Source organism: Gymnoscopelus microlampas (genome assembly GCF_963454915.1).
Source record: "Gymnoscopelus microlampas genome assembly, chromosome: 22".
Classification (NCBI taxonomy): domain Eukaryota; kingdom Metazoa; phylum Chordata; class Actinopteri; order Myctophiformes; family Myctophidae; genus Gymnoscopelus; species Gymnoscopelus microlampas.
In genome coordinates this window covers 2,931,835-2,955,766 of record NC_139959.1, presented here as the reverse complement: position 1 = coordinate 2,955,766, position 23,932 = coordinate 2,931,835, and the positions used below count along the sequence as shown (strand labels likewise).

At 42.2% G+C, this 23,932-nt stretch overlaps 1 protein-coding gene across 1 annotated transcript; it reads left to right on the top strand.

Moving 5' to 3' along the window:
* Positions 1-1,987: 1,987 nt before the first annotated feature.
* Positions 1,988-22,301, top strand: LOC311039079 (sorting nexin-16-like; the record flags this gene model as incomplete). Its single annotated transcript, XM_084048721.1, has 11 exons — positions 1,988-2,028; positions 3,000-3,054; positions 3,222-3,374; positions 3,691-3,978; positions 7,266-7,352; positions 12,839-12,987; positions 13,682-13,751; positions 14,033-14,169; positions 14,615-14,737; positions 16,733-16,776; positions 18,237-22,301. The coding sequence occupies 10 exons, from the start codon at positions 1,988-1,990 to the stop codon at positions 16,749-16,751; spliced, it is 1,122 nt and encodes a 373-aa protein (XP_083904847.1). The 3' UTR covers positions 16,752-16,776; positions 18,237-22,301.
* Positions 22,302-23,932: the final 1,631 nt, after the last annotated feature.

Below are 23,932 nucleotides of genomic sequence, written 5' to 3'. Positions count from 1 at the left end.
ATATGTATTATTGTAGTATGTGTGTGTGTGGAGGAGGAAGAATGTCACATGAACAGAGCGAGGAGAGAGAGAAAGAGAGAGAGAGCATCACATAGTGTTGTACACTTGTACTTCTAATCAGTGGGACTTCTAAGTACAGAGTGAGTGTTGTTGTACAGTAAGTATCCTATATAATATTTAGCCAAATTTATGACCACTGTCTGATCTGCCTGTCAGTCCATATGGCTGGTTGTGTCTCTGTGCTGCCAGCTAGCCTGGCTAACTTACAGCTAGCTTCGTTGTTAGCCACCATAACGCGAATAAGTATAAGTTTAGGATGATTTAGGAAGCTATACGTGGAGTTTATTGCCTTGTCATTGTGTCCATGCTGTCTGTCTGCTCTCTTGGTTTGTTTACAACACAAACATGATGCGTTTATAAATAGCTCGCCAAATATGGTCACTTCCTCTGGGGTTTTGATCTACCTGCTGTTCTTTATGATCAGGATAACTGTCTGTGACATTATTGTACAGTGTGTGTGTGTGTGTGTGTGTGTGTGTGTGTGTGTGTGTGTGTGTGTGTGTGTGTGTGTGTGTGGTTGCAAGCCAGCAAGTATAGTGCAGTGGTTTAAAAAGTAACTAAGTACATTTACTGAAGTACTTAAGTACAATTTTGAGGTCCTTTTACTTTAGTGGAGTATTTCCAATTTGCAATACTTTTACTTCTACTCCACTGCATCTCAGAGGCAAATATTATACTTATACTCCACTACATTTATTTGAAAACTTTAGTTACTACTTTGTAGATTTTGGTTGGTTGCAAGCCAGCAAGTGTAGTAGTATGGTGAGAGAGTAGTAGTCATGCTATTTACCAGAATTTGCCTTGCTGATGTCATCTGCTGCAACATTAGAAAGCTTTACTTGTAGTTGCAGCCACAGCCTTATATTGAGACACACTTAATTTTGATAAAGTAACTGCACTCTGCTCAGCTACACCACACTAATGTAATGGTCAATTAATATTTGCACAGTTGTCAGTTAGCTGACTGGCTACTTCACACTGAACTGTAAATATCAGGCCAACACAGGGTAAAAAAAAAGTTGCCGACTTTCTTTTGAACAATAGATACAAATCCATAAACTGTTTGCTATATCCTTGATGGATTTTACTCATAAATGCACAAAATACATCAATTATGAATGACACCATCCCTATGGTCTCAATAATTAATCGGTGCAGTGTGTTGACCTTATTTCAGGGCAGTCTGTTTCCATATGGTCTGAGTCATGGGTCTCCAACAGGCAGTCCGGGACCCCTAGGGGGTCCTCAGAGTTACAGAGGGGGGGGGGGGGAAGGGGTGCCAAATCTTTCTTCCACTTGAAACCTATAGCATCCCTATTCTGGGAGGAACGCTCACCTGAAATAGCAGATCTACAAGCTCAACGCATCGCATTGCGGTGTGTTGTGAGCCTGTAGATCGGCTATTTTTGGCAACAAGATTTGGTGTTTAGGGGGAAAAAAGAGCAGAAAAGAAGAAGAGAGGGGCACTCAGGTGGCGCAGCGGTAAAGTCCCTGCCCCAGTGCCCATCACCAAGGATGTTGTGTGTTCGAATCCACCGTGCTGCATCCGGCTCAGTTGGGCGTCGCCGTCTATACAAACACAATAATTGGCCTGTGTTTGGGGGAGGGAAGCCGGGCAGGGAGGTTGATACAGTATATTGGTCATTGCATGAACTCCTATGGGCTGGGGCGGCACCTGTCAGCGGGGAGTGTTGGGGCGGGAGGAGTAGGACGAAGGCTCTACGACGTAGAGTCTACGTCCTCTCGGTGGGGCTCCTCACCGGCAGATGAGTCAGTATAAGATACAACAGTGTGAGAATGACCCATTTAGCGGTTGGAGTTGGTACAGAGGCCTTGATCGGGTGCAACCAAAAAGGTGTATTCATTCTGATTGTTTCACCGACAATAAAAAAATACATTCACATAGGCAGCTCTCCACACAGGTGACATGGTGGTGTCCAGCTCTCATCCCACCACCAAACTGAGTGTGTTTGTCGCTGTCAGCCTTTTATACTCAGCTGGAGGCAATTAGTTTGGACTCAACCATGTCAAGGGGTAGATTACCGATTAATACACATACATAAATACAGATAACATTAACTCTCATAAGATCTATTAAAACTCCATGAACTACACCAATGATTCTCAGACTACATTACACAACAATATCCCTAGCATTTCCAAATACACATTACAACCCCCCCCCCCCCACCTCTGCCCTTCTGACTTGGTCCAGCCCAATTACACTGGCCACAGCACAACTTACAGTACAGGGACATGTTAAGCTTTCAACAATCACCCAGCATTCCCTATATTGCACTACTCAAACATATTGCTCTTGGTCTCTTATCACACTCATACCCATGCCCATTACACATTGCACTTGCCCTTCATGATTATAATTCAATAAATACCTAAAATCATGACTTAATTGTGCAAAATACAACTGTGCAAAACATCAGTCACAGAGGACCTCTCTGTTACAAACAGCAGTGACAACACCGAAATGTGTGTGTGGGGAGGAATTAATTGGCATAACTAATAACGACTAAATTGTGGAGAAAAAAAGGGGGTAAAAAAAGTAGTGTCTGTAAATAGACAAACATTGATTTACAGGCTATCTATGAAATCTGTGAAAAATGTGCAACACAATTGTATACAATATGTAGTAGGGGGTCCCTGGCTTCATCTGTCTCTCTGCGAGTGGGTCCATGGCCTGAAAAACGTAGAAGACCCCTGGTCTAAGTTTAGCTTGATTCTGAAAAGCCCACTATAGGGCTACAGAAACGTTTGAGTTGACTAGTGGTTTCTCTGTTGGTCCAGAGATCCCCAAGTCTGGTGTGGGGAGAGTTGTGGTTCCCAGTGTGCTTCCCCGTGGCCTTCATCATCATCATCAACCCCCCCCCATGCTGAACATACTGTAACAGCCAGGCCCCTCTATCTTGCAGCAGCCATTGAAGGAAGACGGGCGGTTCTGTGTCACTACAAAGAACATTGGTGACACCTGCACAGAGGGTAAGTAAAGTTAATGTTATTTGTGTACTTTTTTGTTTTTTAATTTGGTATGGGGAATGACAAGCTGACCCTGTTCAGCAGCCCTTTTGTTGGTCCTACTGGGCACATGATGACGTTGGAGCAGGTCAATACAATTTTCCCAGGGCCTGACCGTGCCTTTTCCACAGTGCTCAACTCAGGAGGATGGCATCACCCTTCGTGCCTGTCCCCATGCCTTTGGGCAGGACCTTGTCCGGGGGCAGCAACAAGCTACGGCGGGCGCAGCGAGCTTCGTCGCTAGGCAGCGTGTCCAGGAGCTCCGATTCTCTATCTCCATCCAGGTAGGTCTGTCTGTCACAATTATCGCATAATCGCCGGATTGGTATCGGTCATTGTCATGTCGTGTCTTTGTATATTAAAGTTATTTGCCATATCTGCTCTGTACAGTTTTTGTCAACACAATCTAAAGACATTTTATTTTCATTTATGTTCCAATGTTCAATTAGAGTTCTCAAATTCTGCCCGAACCCGACCCGACGTCTTCGGGCCGGGCCGGGCCAGGCCGAAAAATGTATGCTATTTGGTCGGGCCGGGCGGAAAGCAATTATTTGCATGACAATCAATCGTCAAGTTAAAATGTCATGACCGTGATGACAGCCCCTGTCTCCATCCAGGGAGGGCCGGGGGGGAAGGGGTGGCCGCCGAAACGAGGGGTCCCACCAGCACCAGTCGCGGAGAGGTGGCGGGAGCCGGACCCCCTCCCCTCTCCAGAGTCCTGTGACCCGGGCCAGGGTGAACGGGGCTCTGGAGGCCTCGGTGGAGTATTCCAGTTGCCCCCCCCGCCATGCCACGCCAGACTCTCTGGAGGGCCAGTGTGACGAGGAGAGGCCCATCACGCCCACGCTGTTGGGCTACGAGGTCATGGAGGAGAGGGCCAAGTTCACGGTATGAGACACGGGTGTAAAAAAGAGAGCGTTTTATTTCTGGTATTTTATGGCGCAGCTTAACTAGCTTAACGATCTAAGGCTCATGTGAGCTTGTAGATCGGCTATTTTTGGCAGAGAGATCTACAAATGTCTTCTAAATCCTAACAGGTTTCTGAAAAACCTATGTTGCTATATCAGTGGTGCTCAAACTGTTTCATGTCAAAGACCCCCAAAATTATATGTATTTGGCCGTGGACCCCCATCTCAAAATATGTAGTTCCAGGGAACCCCAAAAGCAAAGATTTCAGTAACAAATGTTCGCTTTAAAAATGTATATTATATTCAAAGATTTGCAAAAAAATCTAGATTTTTCAAAAATAGCAGATCTGAGCTTTTACATCTGCTAGTTTTGAATAGCCAAAGTATAAAATAATGGTTATAGCTAAAATCTAAAATGGCACAGATGCGTACCCGGTTTTAATGAGTTAACATATTTCTCATTTTTGCAGTGCAGCCCCATGGTGAAGTTGTACACTATATCTCGTATATCTCGGCTAAATCACAAATTAATCTCACAAATGTCCTCTGTGAGCCTGTCAACATTGGACGGGTCACGGATTTCCTCTACATGTTTAACAACAAAGTCATTGTTTAGCGATTCAGCATGTTATTGAAAACAATATTATGCTAAATTGCTAAAATTACAATGACATCCTACCTGGCAGTTTGTGAGTGTTTACTACTACTACTGAAATGTGCAGTTTTTACGCCATTGCTGTTTTGTGCCAATGTTTTTTCAATCCTGTAGTACTTAGAGATTTGTGACGAATGTAAAATCCTTAACAAATACATATATAAAGCAATACTGTAGGTCGGTTTGGTTTGGTTCGCCACCAGTGTAGGACCGTGGTTCTCAACCTTTTCAGGCCACGACCCCCCAAAATAATCTTAAATATTTCAACTGGGGACCCCCCCACCCTGACAAGCACTTGGAACTGTAGGAGTTACAATTAGTTTGACTCGGTTCCACAGATTAATATGAGAAAATAGCCGATCTACAAGCTCAGCTATTATTATTATTGTTTTGCCTCTTTCTTATATTATTTAACAATTTGGCCAATGTTTGACCGTTTTTATAGTATAGTTGATTACTTTTGATGCAGTAATGGTCTTATTTTTTTTTGGTACAGTATTGGGTACTAGAAGTCCTTAAATTGTCACTTTACTGTCATCTGGGGACCTCCCCAAAATCATGTCTCGACCCCCCTGTGGGTCCTGACTCCATAGGTTGAGAACCACTGGTGTAGGAGATGAATTCTGATATGTGGGAGGATTTGAGCAACTGGGGCATGAGACAGGATTTGGAGCTCTGTGTACTGTCAAGGCTCTTTGTTTGCCCCCTGCCCCCTCCATTATGTGTTGTCACATACTGTACAATAACACACACACACACACACACACACACACACACACACACACACACACACACACACACAGACAATAGGATTTCACATTAGCAGTGAACATGACCAAGGGCGCTGTTGGAGAGCTAGAATTCAGTTGCTGCTGTTGGATCCAGGACAACTGGCAGAAAAAGACTCGCTCGCTGCATAAAATGTTAAGGAAAACTCCTTAGACAGAGACTAAAGAAAATTGTATTTTTTATATTTTTATATGCTCATAAAGTCAAGGACATGAACAGTTTAGTACCAGCCAGCCAGGCTGTGTGAGATGCAAACAGTAACAGGAAGCCAGAGCATATAAAAGGATCAGAAATTATTGTGCGAACTGAATTATTATATGGTCTGCCTGTTTTTGACTTCAATAAGACGAAGTGCTGCTACACTGGGCTGCCTTGTGTAGACAAGACAAGACTGGTGATTAAATAGGAGACCGTTACTATAATTCTATTAATAACGATTATTCGAATGCTCGACCACGACCAAAAAAAGTAATGTTTTGGGGGGATTTGTTTGGGTGTCTCGTTTTTTCATCAAATGACCATCTTAGGTTACAATATAAACATTGCATTGGCCTATAAACTGGTTTTCAGAAACAAACAAAGAGCATGTGCATCTTTAACATTATTCTAACTATACCATTAAAGACGTGGTGAAAAGAAAGATATGTTTTTCACACTTTTAGAGCATACCCACGGTCATAATGAGGACATAATATATATAAATATATGAAACATTCAAACCTATCGAATTATAAACCTTCATTTAATCTCTCTCTCTCTCTCTCTCTCTCTCTCTCTGTGCCGTGGTTTGTGCCGAGAAACAAGGTCAAATGAATGATTTATACTTGATATCTTATACAGAAACAATGCATTTATTTTGTACTTGTGTTTACAGTACTGCATGTTATTTTGTCTCCTATTTCTTGCACATTGTGCGCTGCCAGATAACAGTAGGAGTAGGTTTTACACTTGACTCCCACAGGAGGCTTTGCATTGCCATGATGCTTGTTCCAACTCTTTTCAGTCCTTTTTGGGCCCAGAACTTCACATTGAATGAATTCAAAAGCATGTTCTCTAAATGATCTCTTGGTTGTCTGCCCTTTCACTGAATAGCTTATTTCTGTCAACATATTAAAGCGGGGGGGAAAAAGGGTTTTAATTCATGAAACTTTTTGATTTGTTTTAGGAATATTGAATTAAAAACATTTTTAATAATTTAAAAGAGAATATAGGAAATGAAAAAATAAAGGGATATTTACTCACAAATGGGTCACGGTCTGCCCAGTCTCTTACAGTGTAAGCTGTGTATACACCACCAAATGCATGCTGTGAAAAGTGTTCATTAAAAACAAATAAATAGATTTCTGTTTACTTCAATCCATAGGGGTCCCAATGTTTTTTGTTTTCCAAAACACTTTTTAATTGTCATTTTTCCCCTCGTAAACAGTATTTTTTTTATTGGTTCTTGCATATAAAGATGTATTATGGCAAAAAAAAACAGTAGTTACCAACAACAGTTATTTGTTTATGCTTGTTAATCTGTGTTGTTCCCCATCAGCATCATTTAGCACAGCGATTCTCAACCTATGGGCCAGGCCCCACTGGTGGGCAACAAGGGTATTGCAGTGGTAAACACTAACATTATAACGATATTTCAATTCAATCTTTATTTCAGACCCAAGGGAGATCATATCACAATAAAAACACAATACAATAGTATAACATTAATGTAATGTTTCTTTGAAACCTTGAAAAACAAGTTTTCATTGTGATACCGATAAAATAGCAACTGTGTGTGTGTGTGTGTGTGTGTGTGTGTGTGTGTGTGTGTGTCTCTGCTGTAGGTATACAAGGTCCTGGTCAGAAAGACTCAGGACGAGAGCTGGGTTGTGTTCAGAAGATACGCAGACTTCTCAAGGCTCAATGATAAGGTGTGGAATTGTGTGCATGCGTACGCACAGTGACACTCGTTAAGTGTTGTATGCATAGACTTCCATCACATCCCCTGTCCCTCATCTATGGAGACCCCTGATAACCGTGCACCTAAAGGCCAGCGGAAAATATATATATTCAAAGATTTGCACACATTTTAAAGATTTTTCAAAAATAGCAAATCTACAAGCTCACATGAGCTTGTTGATCTGCTATTTTTTTAATAGCCCAAAGGAGTCTATATATAGTCACACCTAGGGTTGTCACCATCACGAAATGTTACTTGACGATTAATTGCCACACAAATAATTGCGATTAACAATTTAAATGTGTTTTGCGCATTGAACATTGGAAAAAAAATATTTCTGTTTGCCTTTTAGGCTTTGTAAACTATAATAACTAATAACTTGAATAATACTGTATAATGATATATTTAATAATTTTACACTTTCAAAATATTTTTGAAATGGAGGAAATAGCTGAAATACAAGTTGTAGATCTGGTTATTTTTACACTATTTTTGGAAAATGACAATATTACGCAAGCATTTTCTCGAATAATTGCGATTAGGCGATGATAATAATGTAATAATTAGGCCTAATACTCACACCCTCTGCGGTGTGTTGGGGGGGCGCCGCGGCACTGCGTTTGTAAACTGTAACCGCTTTTTACACTCTGCATTTTTCCCATTGGTTTTTGGTGTGCATTGTGGAAGCCATTAGAGCTGCACAAAGAGCCACTGTTTTCTCTCAAAACAGCCCACGGGGCCGAGCCAGCTGGAGGAATGGCTCTCTGATGATAGAGGAGGGCTACGTTTGGGTCTTCAGAAAGAATGCATGTTGTTGCTGTCGGGTGGGAAACCTCACATGTCCAAAAGTAAACATGTTCAAAATTAGCAGACACGATGCGTTTTGAGCTTGTAGATCGGCTTTGTTAGCTACTTTTATCCACAATGTTTTGGTCCCATAGATTCTCATCGAGCATCATGATGTCTGATTATTAACCCATTCAATCCGGAAAAGCATGCTGTTTAATTTTAGAATTCTTTGGCTATTCAAAAATAGCAGATGTACAAGCTCATAGCGCGGCACAGAGTGCCGCGCTATGAGCTTGTAGATCTGCTATTTTTTTTTAATCGTGAAAATGTATGCAAATCTTTGAATATATATTTTTTTAAATATTTTGTTCCAGGGACCTTCAGGAGCAGATTTGAGTTACAAATGTTTGCTTTTAAAAATATATATTCAAAGATTTGCACAAAATGTTCAAGATTTTTCTCTGTGCCGCACTACAAGCTTGTATATCTGCTATTTTTGAATTGCCAAAGTATAAAATAATGGTTATAGCTAAAGTCTAAAATGACACAGATGCGTTCCTGGATTGAATGGGTTACTTTTGTGTTACACTGTAGTACGACCGAAGTAGGGCACTAATTTACAAAAAAAACATAACAAGTTAAAATAATGGAGATAAGGGGTTTCTGCGCAACAGCTAACGATGTGAAGCAGACGCACTGTGATTAACAGCCCGTGATGGTGTGAGGCTGATTATTTATGACGCTCTGCGAAAATCATGACAAGGCAACTAGGATTTTCGAGGAACTCCCCCTTCAGCACATGCAAAACAAGAGGACAACAAAAGCCGTTTTGGTGGGCCTGCTGACAGGCGCTCGCAGTTACAGAATTGTTTACGGGAAACAAAATATTAGGACATGTCATTATCGTGAAACACAAGCAGGAACGGGTGGCGCACGAGTCTAAACATGAACAGTAGCTCCGGGCTATTTTATCCCATTGAGACCTGAAGCCGATTCTACATGTCTCCTAAATCTCAACAGTTTTCTGAAAAACGTATGTTTCTATATCAGTGGTGCTCAATCTTTTTCTTGTCAAGGACCCCCAAAATTATATGTATTTGGCCGTGGACCCCCATCAAAATATGTTGTTCCAGGGACCCCCCAGAAGCAAAGATTTGAGTTAAAAATGTTCGCTTTAAAAATATGTATATTCAAAGATTTGCACACATTTTCACGATTTTTCAAAAATAGCAGATCTACAAGCTCATAGCGCGGCACTCCCCTAGAGTAGGTACCCTCACAAAAAAACATGCAGTAATCCTGGTCTCTATGCCTGATGGAGGGGAAAGGAACATGGTTGGAATAACGTGTTCCTTCCACGCGTTACGTACAACCGGGGAAGCTCCCCCCTGTCGGGTGATAAGAAGGCTTGCTAGCTCTCATGCATTGAGGCATGAGCTCGGCTCTGGGCTCTCCCTAGGCTGGCAGAGGGAGTGTAGCGCCCAGGATTACTTAAGACAATTGGCACTGGGTGAAAAAAATGGGGTTGCAAAATGGTGGGAGAAAATAGTTTTGAAAAAAAGAAACAGACGGGCTGTCATTAACTCTCTCAGTGCCAATGAAATAAAACAATTATTGCGAACTGTGCCAAGATTTTTTTGTTTTTTTTCAAAGTAAAAAAAAAGTGCTTAGGAAGCGAGATACAGCCTTTTTCAGTTGTAAGTTAAACAAGGAGTGGATGGCGCTGCAAATCTTCAGATAATGATATCTTGGGTTCTGAACACTTTTAAAAAAAACAAAACAAAAAAAAAACATTTTTTTCAATTGTTTAATTTTTTTTTTTTAAACTCGGGATTTTTCGTTCTGGCAGGGAGGGTATACATTAAAAACTCGGGATAACTCGGGGTCTGGCACTGAGAGAGTTAACGGCACATGATGATGATGATAATGATGATGATTATTATTTAGGATGCACTGTGAAAATCAACTGGATTTCGAGGAACTCCCCCTGGAGCTGTGGTTCCCCAAACCCTGGGCCCATTTCTATGGGTCGCGAGTAAATGTCCTATACATTTTGTTTTTAATTATTATTATTTCAAAAGATTTCCTAAAAAATCATGTTCTTTTCATGAATTTAAAACCACTATCAGCTATTTTCACTAGCTCGGGTTCCAGGGAGACATCAAATTTCTCTTGAGCTAAAAGGTTTGGAAACCGCTGCCCTAGAGCACATGCAAACAATTAAACAACAAAGCCAAGTTGCAGCTAGGTGTGACGACATTAAAAAGACACTTTCAGTAACGGTATTGTTTATGGCAAATAAAAGGTTATTAGGAAACGTCATTAAGTTGAAACACAGCAGCAGAGGAACAGGTGGAACAAGTCTAAACGCACAGTAGCTCCAGGCTAGCAGAATGCAAGTGCCTGACAGAGGAGAGGAACACCCAGTGTTAAAGCAGTGGTCTGGAGACAAAGGGTGTGGACGTCCTGTCTGGCTTTTCCATGGTTGAAAGGAAACCGATCAGGTCTCAGTTAATGGTCCTTTGCCACCAATATGAGATGTAACTTGAGACCTTTGTCGGTAACACCTCCAACTGTTTTGGAGAGAGCACTATACAGAATATGAGTGTGTGAACTGTAGTTTTTGTTGTAAAACCCTAGCACACAGACATAGTAAGTAAGTAGGTCTATACCCGTTTCAAACTTTCAAGACTAAATATATTGAGTATTTTGTCAACAAATACAAACTAGACTAAAATGTTAGGGAGGGACTAGTGGAGAAGAGATCCAGTAGAATTAAAAGACAAGTCATATTATGCTTGTTTGAGCTCGGGTGTTGCACTCTGAAAATAGCCGATCTACAAGCTCACAACACGTCGCACTGCGATGCGTTGTGAGCTTGTAGATCGGCTATTTTCAGCATGCAACCAAGTGTAAAATCAGGCATCGCGACGCCATCAAGGCCTGCCCAAATACATTTTAGTCGACTAAATCATCTGTAGATTTAGTCGACTAAAGCTAAACTAAAACCAAAACATTTCAGATGACAAAAATATGACTTATTCAAAAGACTATGACTAAAACTATGCTGTCAATACCATAACCATCGAGACCTCCGCGCCGTGGTGCTGCCAGTAATGGCTAGGCCTGTCACAAGTATTATTTAAATAAGTATTATCGCCTAATCGCAATTATTTGAGATAATCACAACTATTCTGCATAATTGTCATAATCGTTGAAAACCTCGAAAAATATTCATAATTCATTTCCAAAATAGAGCTTGCAAATCGATCGGCTATTTCCTCTTATTTAAAAAAAAAAATTTAAAGTGTGAAATGATCAAATATGTAATTCATTTCGTTATATATTTAAGTTATTTGTCATATCTGACCCTGTGCAAGTTTTGTTTACAAAGCCTAAAAAGACAAACAGAAATGTAATGTTCCAATGTCCAGTGCCCAATGTTCAATGTCCAAAACACAATTAAATCGTTCAATCGCAATTATTTTTATGACAATTAATCGTCAAGTGTCATGATTGTGACAGCCATAGTAGTAATGGCTTGCGCTAAACATTGAGTAGGTGTTTTAGACCTGGTCTGAGACGGCTCTCTCTCTCTCTGCAGTCGTGACCACCGTTAATTCATGCGCTACCAAGTATGAGAACATTTCAACACTTTTAATCACAACCTCCTGCTCCTGCTGAGCATACGACTCTTGTTCATTGCCACTCGCCACGGTGTGAAACTGTGAAAAATGCCCCATAAATTGCTGTGGCCAAATCTCATGAAGTTTATGACAAGTGCGTGACAAAGAGGTTTTTAAGGACTTTATACTGCGATTATACTGCTGAAAGGTTTTCACTTTAGTAAATCTGGTTAAAATGTTGTTAAAACCACTCAGATTGCACCCATGCAAGCCCACCAGTTAATGTTCCTTGCATACTGTACCATACGGCAGGTAAAAAGTGGCTAAAACTGGGACACATCGTCAAAAAGTCAAATATTGGCTGTTATATCTGTATATATTGAATTATTGATACAGTATATCGGTTACTGTACTAATTGTTTGAGGATTGCTAGCTCGCTCAGGTGAGATTACCATCGGTGTGTTCTTGCCATAGCATGTTCGGCCACGCCCCTTCATAGGACAGACAATAGGATGGAGGCCAAATATTGAGGCAAGGAATATTGTCAATCTTAATTGTCAGAGAGTAAGTAAGTTATGCAGGTTAGTTGTGGTTCCAGCTCAGTAGCCTTGTGGTAGGTTAGAGTGCCAAAAGACTAAAAATGCGACCCAATGCATCCCTGGCCAATGCCTCCCTGCTTGGCACTCAGCATAAAGGGTTGGATTGGGGGTAAGTCCCTGTGACATACTAGCGTTATGTCCATGGGATGTACTTGTACATCTTGTACTCGTACATGAAGCCGCCTCACGCCTACAGAAACAGGAGATGGGCTCCTGCCCTATTGGGCCACATGACTCTGCAAGCTTACTTAGGTTAGGTGGTATGTTTAATACTGTAGCCAGGTCACCCATACTGTATACGTATATGCTTCAGTCTGCATAAATGCCAAACTTGTTTCCTGTCAATCGATGAAATCACAAAGTCCACGTTTGTCCCATCTCAGCTGGCTCTGACATTTTGTCTGCATTAACTGTGTGTGTGTGTGTGGGTGTGGGGTCCCAGCTGAAGGAGATGTTCCCAGGTTTCCGGCTGTCGCTGCCTCCTAAGCGCTGGTTCAAAGACAACTATGACCTGGACTTCCTGGAGGACAGACAGCTGGGTCTGCAGGCCTTCCTCCAGAACCTGGTCGCACACAAGGACATCGCAAACTGGTACATACCGTAGTCCCTGCTGCACGTGTACATGTATTGACGTTGTCGGTCAGAAACTTTGTATCTCGAAATTGCTACTTTTCATGTTTTTTCGCCATTTAATGCTCTACTAAAGTAGTCGTGAAAATAGCCGATCTACAAGCTCACAATATGCATCGCCACGCAATTTTCGTGAGCATGTAGATATGCTATTTTCACTATTTCTGGAAAGTTCTGTTTCATTTCCTGAACATTTATGGTTTCCACTCGACAGCGGCGATATGTTTTTGTAAATGACCCAGTGTGTGTGTGTTTGTGTGCATGTATTACTATACTTGCTAGGGCCAAATGTTCCCACAAGTACAGTATAATAAAAATGTTATGGTTAAAAAAAGATGTGTGTGTGTGTGTTTGTGTGTGTGTGTGTGTGTGTGTGTTAGAGAGAGACTGATTGTGTTTGAACTCCTCTGTCATGGTAAGTTAGACTTTTGAAGTCCTGAATGGAATTTCAGGCCTGATCCCAGTTATCTTTCATTACCATTGCCTTTGTGCCTGCAGGCATGTGTGCACACACTCAAACACTTTAAAACTAAGGTTTGGGAACCGGAACCGGTTCCAACACATTTGCATCAACAGATCCCGCGCTAACAATTCCCAGATTTTTCACTGCTCTTTAAAAAAGTCTGTATTCTTCCTTTGTTATTCCCCTTGACAGCCTGGCAGTGAGAGAGTTCCTCTGTCTAGATGATCCACCTGGTCCTTTCGACAGTCTTGAGGAGAGCCGGGTAAGTGTGTGTGTGTGCGTGCGTGTGTGTGTAGGATTTTGTAAATATCACCCACCGCTATTCAGAGTTGAATGAGCACTCAAGATGTGGTGTTTTGAGGTTTTGTAACAACACCAGCACATTGGCAGAGTTGCCCTCTGTTCACTCCCCTGGCCCTCTCACCTCTCTTCTCTGTCTCTCCGCTTTCCCTTCTCTCTCTCAGACTCAGTTTTTTCTTTCTCCTCTTGTTCTACCTCCCCGTCCCACTCTGACACTCTCTCTCTCTCTCTCTCTCTCCCCAGGCGTTCTGTGAGACCCTGGAGGAGAGCAACTACCGTCTCCAGAAGGAGGTGTTGGAGAAACAGAAGGAGATCGTGTCTCTCAGAAGGAGGCTGGAGGAGCGGGATCAAGCCATACTGCTGCTGGAGAGACACTTCAAGTCAGCAGACACACACACACACACACACACACACACACACACACACACATTTTATGTACACTCACACACACATAAACACCTACTGTACAATAGAGGTTTTCACAGATCCAAAAAGTTGGGCCCATTCTGAAATACCCTATGTGCATTATAATTTGAAAAAATTAACCACTCTATACATACAGGTAGTAAACTAATACTTGCACCTACTAACTTTAACGGTAACCTGCTCTGTACTTTTTTACGCTCTACACCAAATTTCGTCACCAGAGTTAGCCGATCTACAAGCTCACACAGTATAAATTATACACACACACACACTCACCGTGCTGGGTGAATATGTGCTTTTATACACACAAGCGATACAGTGCTGATGTGACTGTGTTACCAGCCACTTATCTTTGTCTCTCTCTCTCTCTCTCTCTCTGTATGTGTGTGTCCGTCCCAGTGGAGAGTGTGTGAGTCCGTTGTCTCCATGCGTTCTGTCGGCTCAGGGCAGTGAGAGCAGTGCAGACGTTGATGTGGAGTCGTCCACTGCAGAGGCTGACCAGGACATGGCTGCAGAGGACGGGTAATGCATCTCACACACACACACACACACACACACACACACACACACACACACACACACACACACACACACACACACACACACACACACACACACACACGTCAATGCATCTGGCCGTGTGGAGTCTGTGGAAAGGGAGTACAAGCTAACTCTCCAGTGCAAGGGCTGTCAGAAATGGGTCCATCGGAGATGCAGTGGAGTAAAAGGCAGCCTGCAAGCGGCAAGCAAAACATGCAAGTGTCAGCTGTTCCACAGGCATATGCAGTTGAGCAAGAGAGGCTTGTACTAGTAGATAGGGAGACGTATGCGGTGGTGGACAGTTTCTGCTACCATGGAGATATGCTGAACACAGATGGGGGGTCGGATCTAGCGGTGACTGCAAGGGTACAAAGTGGTTGGAAGTTCAGGGCATTTTTTTAACATCCAAGGCCCCATCCCTGAAGATGAAAGGCCAAGTGTACTCAGCCTGTGTCATGAAGGGGCATGACGTATGGAAGTGAGACACGGGGTGCCCCGAGGGTGGAGCATGAAGAGATGAGGGATGATTAGATGGATGCGTGGTGTGTCACTGAGACAGAGGAAGGAGCTGAGACAGAGGAAGGGAGCGGAGGCCATAGTGGATGTGGTGAGGAGAGGCAGACTGCGATGCTAGTAGAAAGAGAATGCCTGGGTGAAGAAATTAATGTTGATTAACTTGGAGGGGACTAGATCCACTGGCCTGCCTAGGAAGACCTGGCTGATATGAAAGCACGCGGTATCGACCATGAGGCGGCCATGGTCCGTTCCCGGTGGAAGAAAGCAATAGCGAGGTTCCAGTTTGCGTTCACACACAATACACAGTGAAGCACACGTGTGTGCATACATAATGCATCACTGACCCACTTTCACGTGTGTACTGTGTCATGATGTATGTCTGTGCCTTCCCACAGTAAATCACGCCACCCTCATATTAAGCTAAAAGCTCCTTGTAAAGAAAAGAAAAAAGTGAATATCCTCATGTGAGCGGGACGTATCCCAGAGGTTGAGAGCAGCATTGTGCGACCTGCACAATGATTGGTAACACCTGTTAAAGCGGCCCAATTTCTTGCAATATGGCTGCTTTGCATAGAGCCCATTGTTATTGACATGATTAATCTTGAATTTTATAAACAGTAGGTGGGATCTTTTTTTTTTATACAGCAGTTCTGTTTTCATAGAAGTCTTGCCATAGTGAGCTGTGTGTGTGCTGTGTATGTGAGGATGCTTTATCCAACCCCGGTCTCTTAGAAGTAATCCAATCACATTAGAGGGGTTATTGATGGCCAGGCAGTGCATGCATGGCTCCATGGACCGTGGCCAAACCACATATAAGGAGAGTGCTGCTGCATTTCATTGCTAACGCACGCAGTCTGACGCACATAAGTATATCCCCAGTAAAGAGTCATTTGTCTTTCAATTCTAGGGAAAGGTAACTAATGTAGTCCATGTACTTTGTAATCTTAACAAATGGAACATTTCAAGCCATTTATTTGTCTTGATTACATGTGGTGTGCCTCAGGGCTCAATTCTTGGGACAATGCTGTTTTCTTTATTATTTAGTAGTCGACTCTCTCTCACACACTATACACACACATACGCTGATGTTACTGTTGCTGCGTTGGTTTGTTCAGTTATTTTATGGCTATTAAGACGATAAGAAGTGAATATGGACAAACCGACACTGGTTTAATTCCTCTCATTGACTGTTGTGTTGTTGCTGCCATAGCACAATGCAATATTATTTTGAGAAACATAAACAATATTTTATTGCACCCATTTACTTATTATCGTATCCTCTTATCTCCATATTTGAACTTTTCATGTGTTTCCGTAAAAGTTAATGCCCTACGTCGTCATACAAAAATAGTTTTGAGCTTAAAGATCTGCTATTTTGGACGACAATTTGTCATTATTTTGGCTGACCTTTTTGTTTAGTTTTTATAACCGTTGACCTGTTTTCCCCCTCATATTCCACAGCACCATTATCCCAATGTGAACTAGAAGGCCTGGTAATAAGTGAGGTACTGCACACATCAGCTGTACTGGTTAAACCTCTGACGTACTTGTAGTCTTGTACACATCTCATCGTATTTCCCACTGTTTTTCTGACTGTGTCTGGTGGTGGTAGCAGCAAGGCTGTATAGTAGAATACATTACACACATGGTGATGGTGATGTATCAGGGCAGGGCTGGGTTCACTTCACCTTCGCCATTCATCCAAATCGGGAAGATTTTGAATTATTATTTATTGATGGGGTTCCACGGGTCACCATCAAAATGAGGGACAATTAAAAAAATCTAAAATAGCCAATCTACAAGCTCACAACAACGCATCGCTATGTGATGCGTTCTGAGCTTGTAGATTGGCCTGTTTGATATCAATAATTGTAGGGATGTCCGATATTATCGGCCTCCCGATATTATCGGCCGATATTAGCATAAAAATCGATATCGGGAAAATATCGGTATCGTTTTTTGAAGAAAAAAAATATATATTTTTTTTGCTTTATAAATAAGTTACAGGAGTTTTTACTGTATATGGTGTGTGTGATATGAAATTTAAGCTTACCCTAATCACAGTAATCCCCGCATATATCGGTATCGGTTGATATCGGTATCGGTAATTAAGAGTTGGACAATATCGGTATATCGGTTATCGGTAAAAAAGCCAATATCGGACAACCCTAAATAATTGAGACTTTTTGAATAGTCTAAAGCAGTGGCAGTGAACTGAGCTCCATCCGGCTGTGTATTAGTTGTACTACAGTGCATTGTGCTGTGCATCGCCTTGCATTGTCCTGATGCTGTCCTGCGTCCTGTCTGTCTGTCTGTATTTCTGTCTGTCTCTCTGTCTCACTAACATCAACACACTCACTCATGGTGGTTCTGTGTGTGTGGCTGATTATCAAGTCTTCTCTCTCTCTGTTGTACTGAAACGGAGGGAAATGCCTGTTGGTGTAACAAGGCTGAAAGCAAATGGCTCAAATTTCGAAAATAACATATATACCTCACCTGACTGACCGCACGGTCAGGCCTGCTGTGCCGGGACTAATTTGTCCGCCGCTAAGACAAGACACCATGTGTATGAGAAATAACTTCCTGGTAACATTATCGCTTAAAAAGATAATAATAATTGATTAAATTGATTAGTTCGATTAACTGTTGCAGCCCTATAGTGTATTTCCCGATCCATCATCCAGCAGGCAGATGGAGGGATGATGGTGGAGAATGGGAGGGAAGACTTGACGGTCCTGTGTGTGTTTTCAGTGGAGCTGTGATAGCTGCTGGAGTCTCTTTCTGCCTCGTCCTGCTATGGAGCATTGCCCCGTTCTGTCTTCCAGCCTCAATTCAAAATGAGCTCTGTAAAACCACATTTTGATTGAGATCAGTGTTAAATAAATTAATGCTATAATTAAAAAAAAAAAAAACTTCCTTCTTCTGTTCTATCTCACTCTCTCTCTCTCTCTCTCCCTCCCTCCAGGGGCAGGTGTGAGGTCCAGCCGGTGCGTTCCTCAGCATGTTGGTGTGGACCGTCACTCAGTCGCTCTCCTCCAGTCATCCGGGTCACCCAGTTCTAGCAGCAGCACTGACAACCTCCTCCTCCTCCTCCTCCCACCGCAAACTGTCATACACCCCTTCTTACGTTCATCCTTCCTTTTAAATTTCATCTAACCTCTCCTCTCCTCTGCTCTCTATTCTCTTCTCTTCTCTTCTCCTCCTGACTGGCATATTCCCTGCAGTGGGAGAACTAAAGAGGCATGGTGTGGATGAGGGCAGCAGTTTACTGTACGACATCCTCTCTGGATTTCCCCTGCCTTCAATCCTGTGGATTTGAAGCGGTCACTTTATGCTGCCACACACCCACCCCTCTTCCAAGTAACGGTGGACTCATCTCCCAAGATTTGATCGGTTAGCGGACATTTTACCGATTTAATTTGAGGATTACATCTCTCAGTAAAGACTGTTAATGAGGAGGAAAAAAAGGAACTTCAAACAACAGGGAGGCTTTTCAGTTCCTGGTCAGTTCTGAACCTGCCTGCTTGTGGAAGCAGATCCCTCAATCCAGCAGTCTCTAAGCCAAAGGTTGGTTCCGTTTGTGCAGTTTTTGTACACAGGTCCAACCATGCATTTTTCGAGATTTTAAAGTGGGCCCTGATGATCCAGAAAGCCTTCTCGACCAAAAAACTGCAGGAAGTTCATTTTGAAGACTCGTGCGAAATGGAGAGATTGGAAAAAATGACACTCGTGTGACAATCCACGTCGAGCCTGCTGCCTCACACATCGGTCACACACTTATCTTGCGACAAGATTGTCTCACCAAACATGTAAATGCTGAGGTCTCTTTACTCTTTGACTGCCACGAAATAAAACATCGTTTGCCACGCCACTGCCAGCGATTTTCGAGTGTTTTTACTAACCTTTGAAAAATCATGGAATATTTTTTCCGTGAACGCCGTACTCACGCCGATCGCCTCATGACTCGCACGGGGGTCTCGTAGAATTGTCCGGTCGCGGTAATCTGGCCAGTTGAATGTGGCTTGTTTTTGCCAAACAGAAACGGAGATAAAGCCATTTTATCCGCAACGAATAAACAGGAAGTAAGCAAGCTGTTTTTAAAATGACTTTCCGGGTCTATCCTTTTCTGACAGGCAAGGCATCATTCATAGGTTTGCAAACAGCGCCATCTGATGGAAAACAACCGAAAACACAAATCTTGTCAAACTCAGGCAGGCTGCGCCTTAGCAGAATCTGACGAGAAATATCGCTGTGGCAGGCAAAGAGTTAATATTCCAGATATTAAGAGACCTCACCATTTACATGTTTGGTGAGAGTGAGTTCTTCCACTTTTATTAGATGATGATTATTACTATTTATTATCCGAGGTGGAAGTGTACTGTAAATGATGGATGGGGACAGAAAACTGTTTGTTTTGTCTCACCACCTCTCACCCATTGTGTGACGCATTTGGAAGAGGCTGTGATCTTACATGTACATCCCACTTCTCTCAGAGCTGCCCCCTTGTGGCTGTACATGGTACGGGTGAGGGTGAAAAAAAAATCATATAGATCGCTATACCAAGGGTTTTTCATTTCAAGGACCCCCATTTGGGTATTCATTAGGCCCACGGACCCCCATTTGACACGACTTTTATCTCTGAGACTGGGACCCTAATCTACATGGCAAAAATCATCCGTGTTAATTTGTCCATTTGTATATCTTATAGTTATAGACCTGTAATGGTCCATTTGGTTACCAACTATCAATCGTTTTGCCGGGGACCCCCTGAAACCCCTTCAAGGACCCCTGGGGGTCCCCCAGACCCTACTTCGGGAATCCCTGCATTATACTACTTAGATTTCTGTTGGTGCACAAGCTACAGTAATTAGTATTCATCTCATTGTTTGGCCACCAGCGATCCCGAGGCCATCGACTGTCATTGTTAGATAGAACTACAGTATGTTCCTTGAGAGGCTCCACTGAGGGTATCATTTCTGACATGATGGATTAACCCACCCTCAATTTAATGTAACATATATCTTCATGCTTTAAACCAGGTAGTTTCATCGAAACACTCCCAACGCACTAAGGCATAATAGACAGTAAGGAGAGAACCGTCTGTTGCTGTTCGAAGAAGCGCTGCGATTATATCGCTGCTGTCGGTTGAAAACCTTGAATATCCAAAACAAAAAAGGGGGAAAACTAACTTTTCGGCGGGAAAAAAGTTTAAATGTGGAGATACAAGGTTTCTGACCGACAGCAATGACATGAATCATTTCATTTCACTCCCACATTCCAGAGTCTCTAATTTACACCCGCGAATGTTGCTACAAGGTCCCAGCAGGTTGCTTTAGTAGGCATAGATTTCTGTGCAATAAGAATGCATACATATTTACAACACCAAACCTCCTCCTAAGGCAAAGTCGGACCGTCGCTCCACACCGTTCAAATCCGTTTCCGGTAAATAATCCATCATGGTTCAGGCAATCGTAAGCACTGTTGATTGTAAATGTAATCCGATTACGCGCTGCTTTGACATGTGTCAGCCAGTTTATCAATAATTAACCTCAGTTAAAGTGTTGGGACACAGCGTAATGTCATGTCACCGTTAAGACACAGAAGTCCTGTTTTTTACCAGACTCATCAGATCAAACTATCTACCAACTGACTAGTGTCATGTAGCCAGACAAGCAAAGATTGATACAGTAGGTCTGGTGAATGATTCAGTGAATGGTCTAAAACTGGCTGAATTCCTTCATGTGGGATGGTATCGGGATTGGTTTTCAAAACAGGATTCTGCGGGTGTCCAAGCCCATTCTATGAATTTATATTTCCCCAAACGTATCGGTATAAGCGGAGATCTCTTGATCGTCCGGCTACGCCAGACTAAAAGGCCCTTTTACACGACAGCGGTCTCTAGAGACCGTTGAGACAGTTTCTACAAAATGGAATTGTTAAAATCCTAAAGGATCCCAACCCTAAAAATAAGTAACATACAGTAATTGAAACTAGACTACTGCAGTCACGTCTATGAGGCAATGCCAAAAATAAAAAGAAGAAAGCCATAGGCTAGGTCCCTAATATGCCTTACAATGTTTGGCTTTCACATAATGTTAACAAGCACTGTGTGATGATGAGCTCCATAGTTCTGATGTATTTCTCACTTTAATCATATGTTACAATGTCGAGCTGTTTCAAAGTTGGCCCGTTAAGGACCACGTGTTGCACTTTACGGACAAATGGAAACGCATACTGTAACGTTTGCCTGGCTTTTTACAGCTTTGCTCATTTTGAAGCAGAGTGCCTTTTTCTGACATCAAGTTTCAGTGGTCTTGTTTTTCATCTCAGGATGCCCCACTCATTGCTTCACTCTGTCTGGCAAGTTGCAAACCCTCCTCCAAACATTAAGTGCCTTGCATTTGTTTTGTTCGTTCATTGCTTTTGGTGTGTTTCTTTGCGTTTGTTGCTGTTAGATCTACAGATCTATAGATTTAGCATACAGCATTTTTTAAATGTCACTTTGTTACTCAGATGGTGAGAATGTTTTAAACACTTGATGTACTGTAAGTGCGCGCACACACACACACACACACACACACACACACACACACACACACACACACACACACACACACACACACTAGTTGCTTAGGATGAACTGAACCTAAAACCCACTGGTTTTGTGGCGCTATAGGGGTTTGGATTATTTAGCATCTGGTTCAGGGCAGCACTATAGTGAAGCTGTTGGTTTTCTATCCTGTGAGCTACTTAATTGAATTCATCTGGTATTTCAGATCTAACGTTCAAAGAGTAGTAGCGCACATCCGACCTCTTGAAGGCAGGTGCTGGCCCAGAAGTGAACTGAAATCAAAGAGTATCGAGCCGCACACTATTATTTTTTTAAAGCAACGTTTTGAGCCTATACTCTTTAGACTAAAAACATGCTCCTCCTTTAGTCTAAAGAAGAGGGCTCAAAACGTCACGGCATGATAAAAAAAAAAAAAAAAATGACTTTGTACTCTTTGATTTCAGATCTAAGTGCCCCCCCCCCAAAAAACTCCTAGCATACTTTTTCTATAAAACCGAGAAAACTAGTTTTCATTGTGACGGCGATGAATAGGAACTTATTTCCATTGATCCAAGCCCGGAAACACAAATTGTTTGATCATTACATCAAACATGCGCTGAAAATGCACACGGCCCACCCATCTGACCACTTAACAGATTTGTTAGATGGGTGGGCTGGCCAGCATGCATTTTCTAGATTTTCAAGTGGGCCCTGATCCAGAAAAGGTTGGGAACAACTGTCCTATAGTGGCATAAAACAGGGTTTTATGCCACTATTTCTGGGGTTCAGGAACAGGTTCGGGAACCCCAGATAATCTTGTATAAATGGTCAGACCTACAGTTGCACTACAGAAGCTTATTTAACGTTTATGATTAGCATTATGATTAACGTGTGATTGCCATTATTATTGTTATTATTATGGGTATAAAGGGATATCTGACATAGTCTTGACATGGATATGCCATAGATCACAATGAACTATTGAAAACAATCATCATTTATGGCCCCTCTCCACACTATAAGGTATTGTTTTGTTGGAATATCACTTGTTTTTGTCTTAAAGAAATGGTGAATGGTGTTTTCTTCAAATACATCACATATATGTTTCAAAATATATTTAAAAAAAATGGCTGGAAATATATTTTGGACCCTAAATATATTTTCACAAATATATTAACATTACATTAACACAGTATATTTGTCCACTTAAGTTTTCTTTAAATTATATTTACACATCACCTATGTTTATTTTCTCTATGGGGTCTGAATGTGGAGTTATTTATCAGGATTGTCATGCAGTCATTACAGGTGTGAATAAATATTTTACATGAAAAATCCTCTTAACATTACTCTAATGCATATTTTTTGTTTCAACCCCAGGGCTACAAAAAGATATCTATCTATAATTAACCTCGGGGCTCTATACTAGTAACGTTTATGTTCTCGCTCTACATAAATATCTTTGCTGAAAATGGGTGATTTACAGAAAGAGAAACAACGATTCCTCTTTCTCTTGTCTCTCACATAAAAACGTGCACGCACGCTGTCCGTCTCTGTTCAAATGCACAGACACGTGACTGGGGTTGATCACACTCACAGTGCACTGGTGGCTTGTTAACGACCGTCATTGAGTCTGAATAGACCAAGATGTAACCCGATTTGAATCCTTACAATGCAGTTAAGTAGGCTATGACGTCTGTTTGCAACTTCCCAACACAGCCAGAGCCAGTCATAACAGTGGAAGAGAGGGAGTGGGGTAGCCTGATTATCAGACTGAAGCTGCGTGGAGCTTTGAAGAAGAAGTGAAAATAGCAGATCTACAAGCTCTTCTCTTTCGGGTCTCAAGCTAAAAAGTGTGGGAACCACTGGTCTAAATAATGTAGAAACTCAACTCTTGCAGCATCTAATTTATCCTATTTTCCTTAAGTACAAAAGTGAGTGTACAGTAATGGGTGTGGGTCTGGAGGGGTTCTATCCGTCAAGGAAGTTAATGATCGCATAGCTGGAGTGGTTGCCGTCAGTCTGGCGCCAAAGCTGCCTATGCTGAACTCCAAAGGAGGAGGGCGGCTTTTCTACCAGCCTGGCCAGGGGTTGTCCGACTACTGAATCTC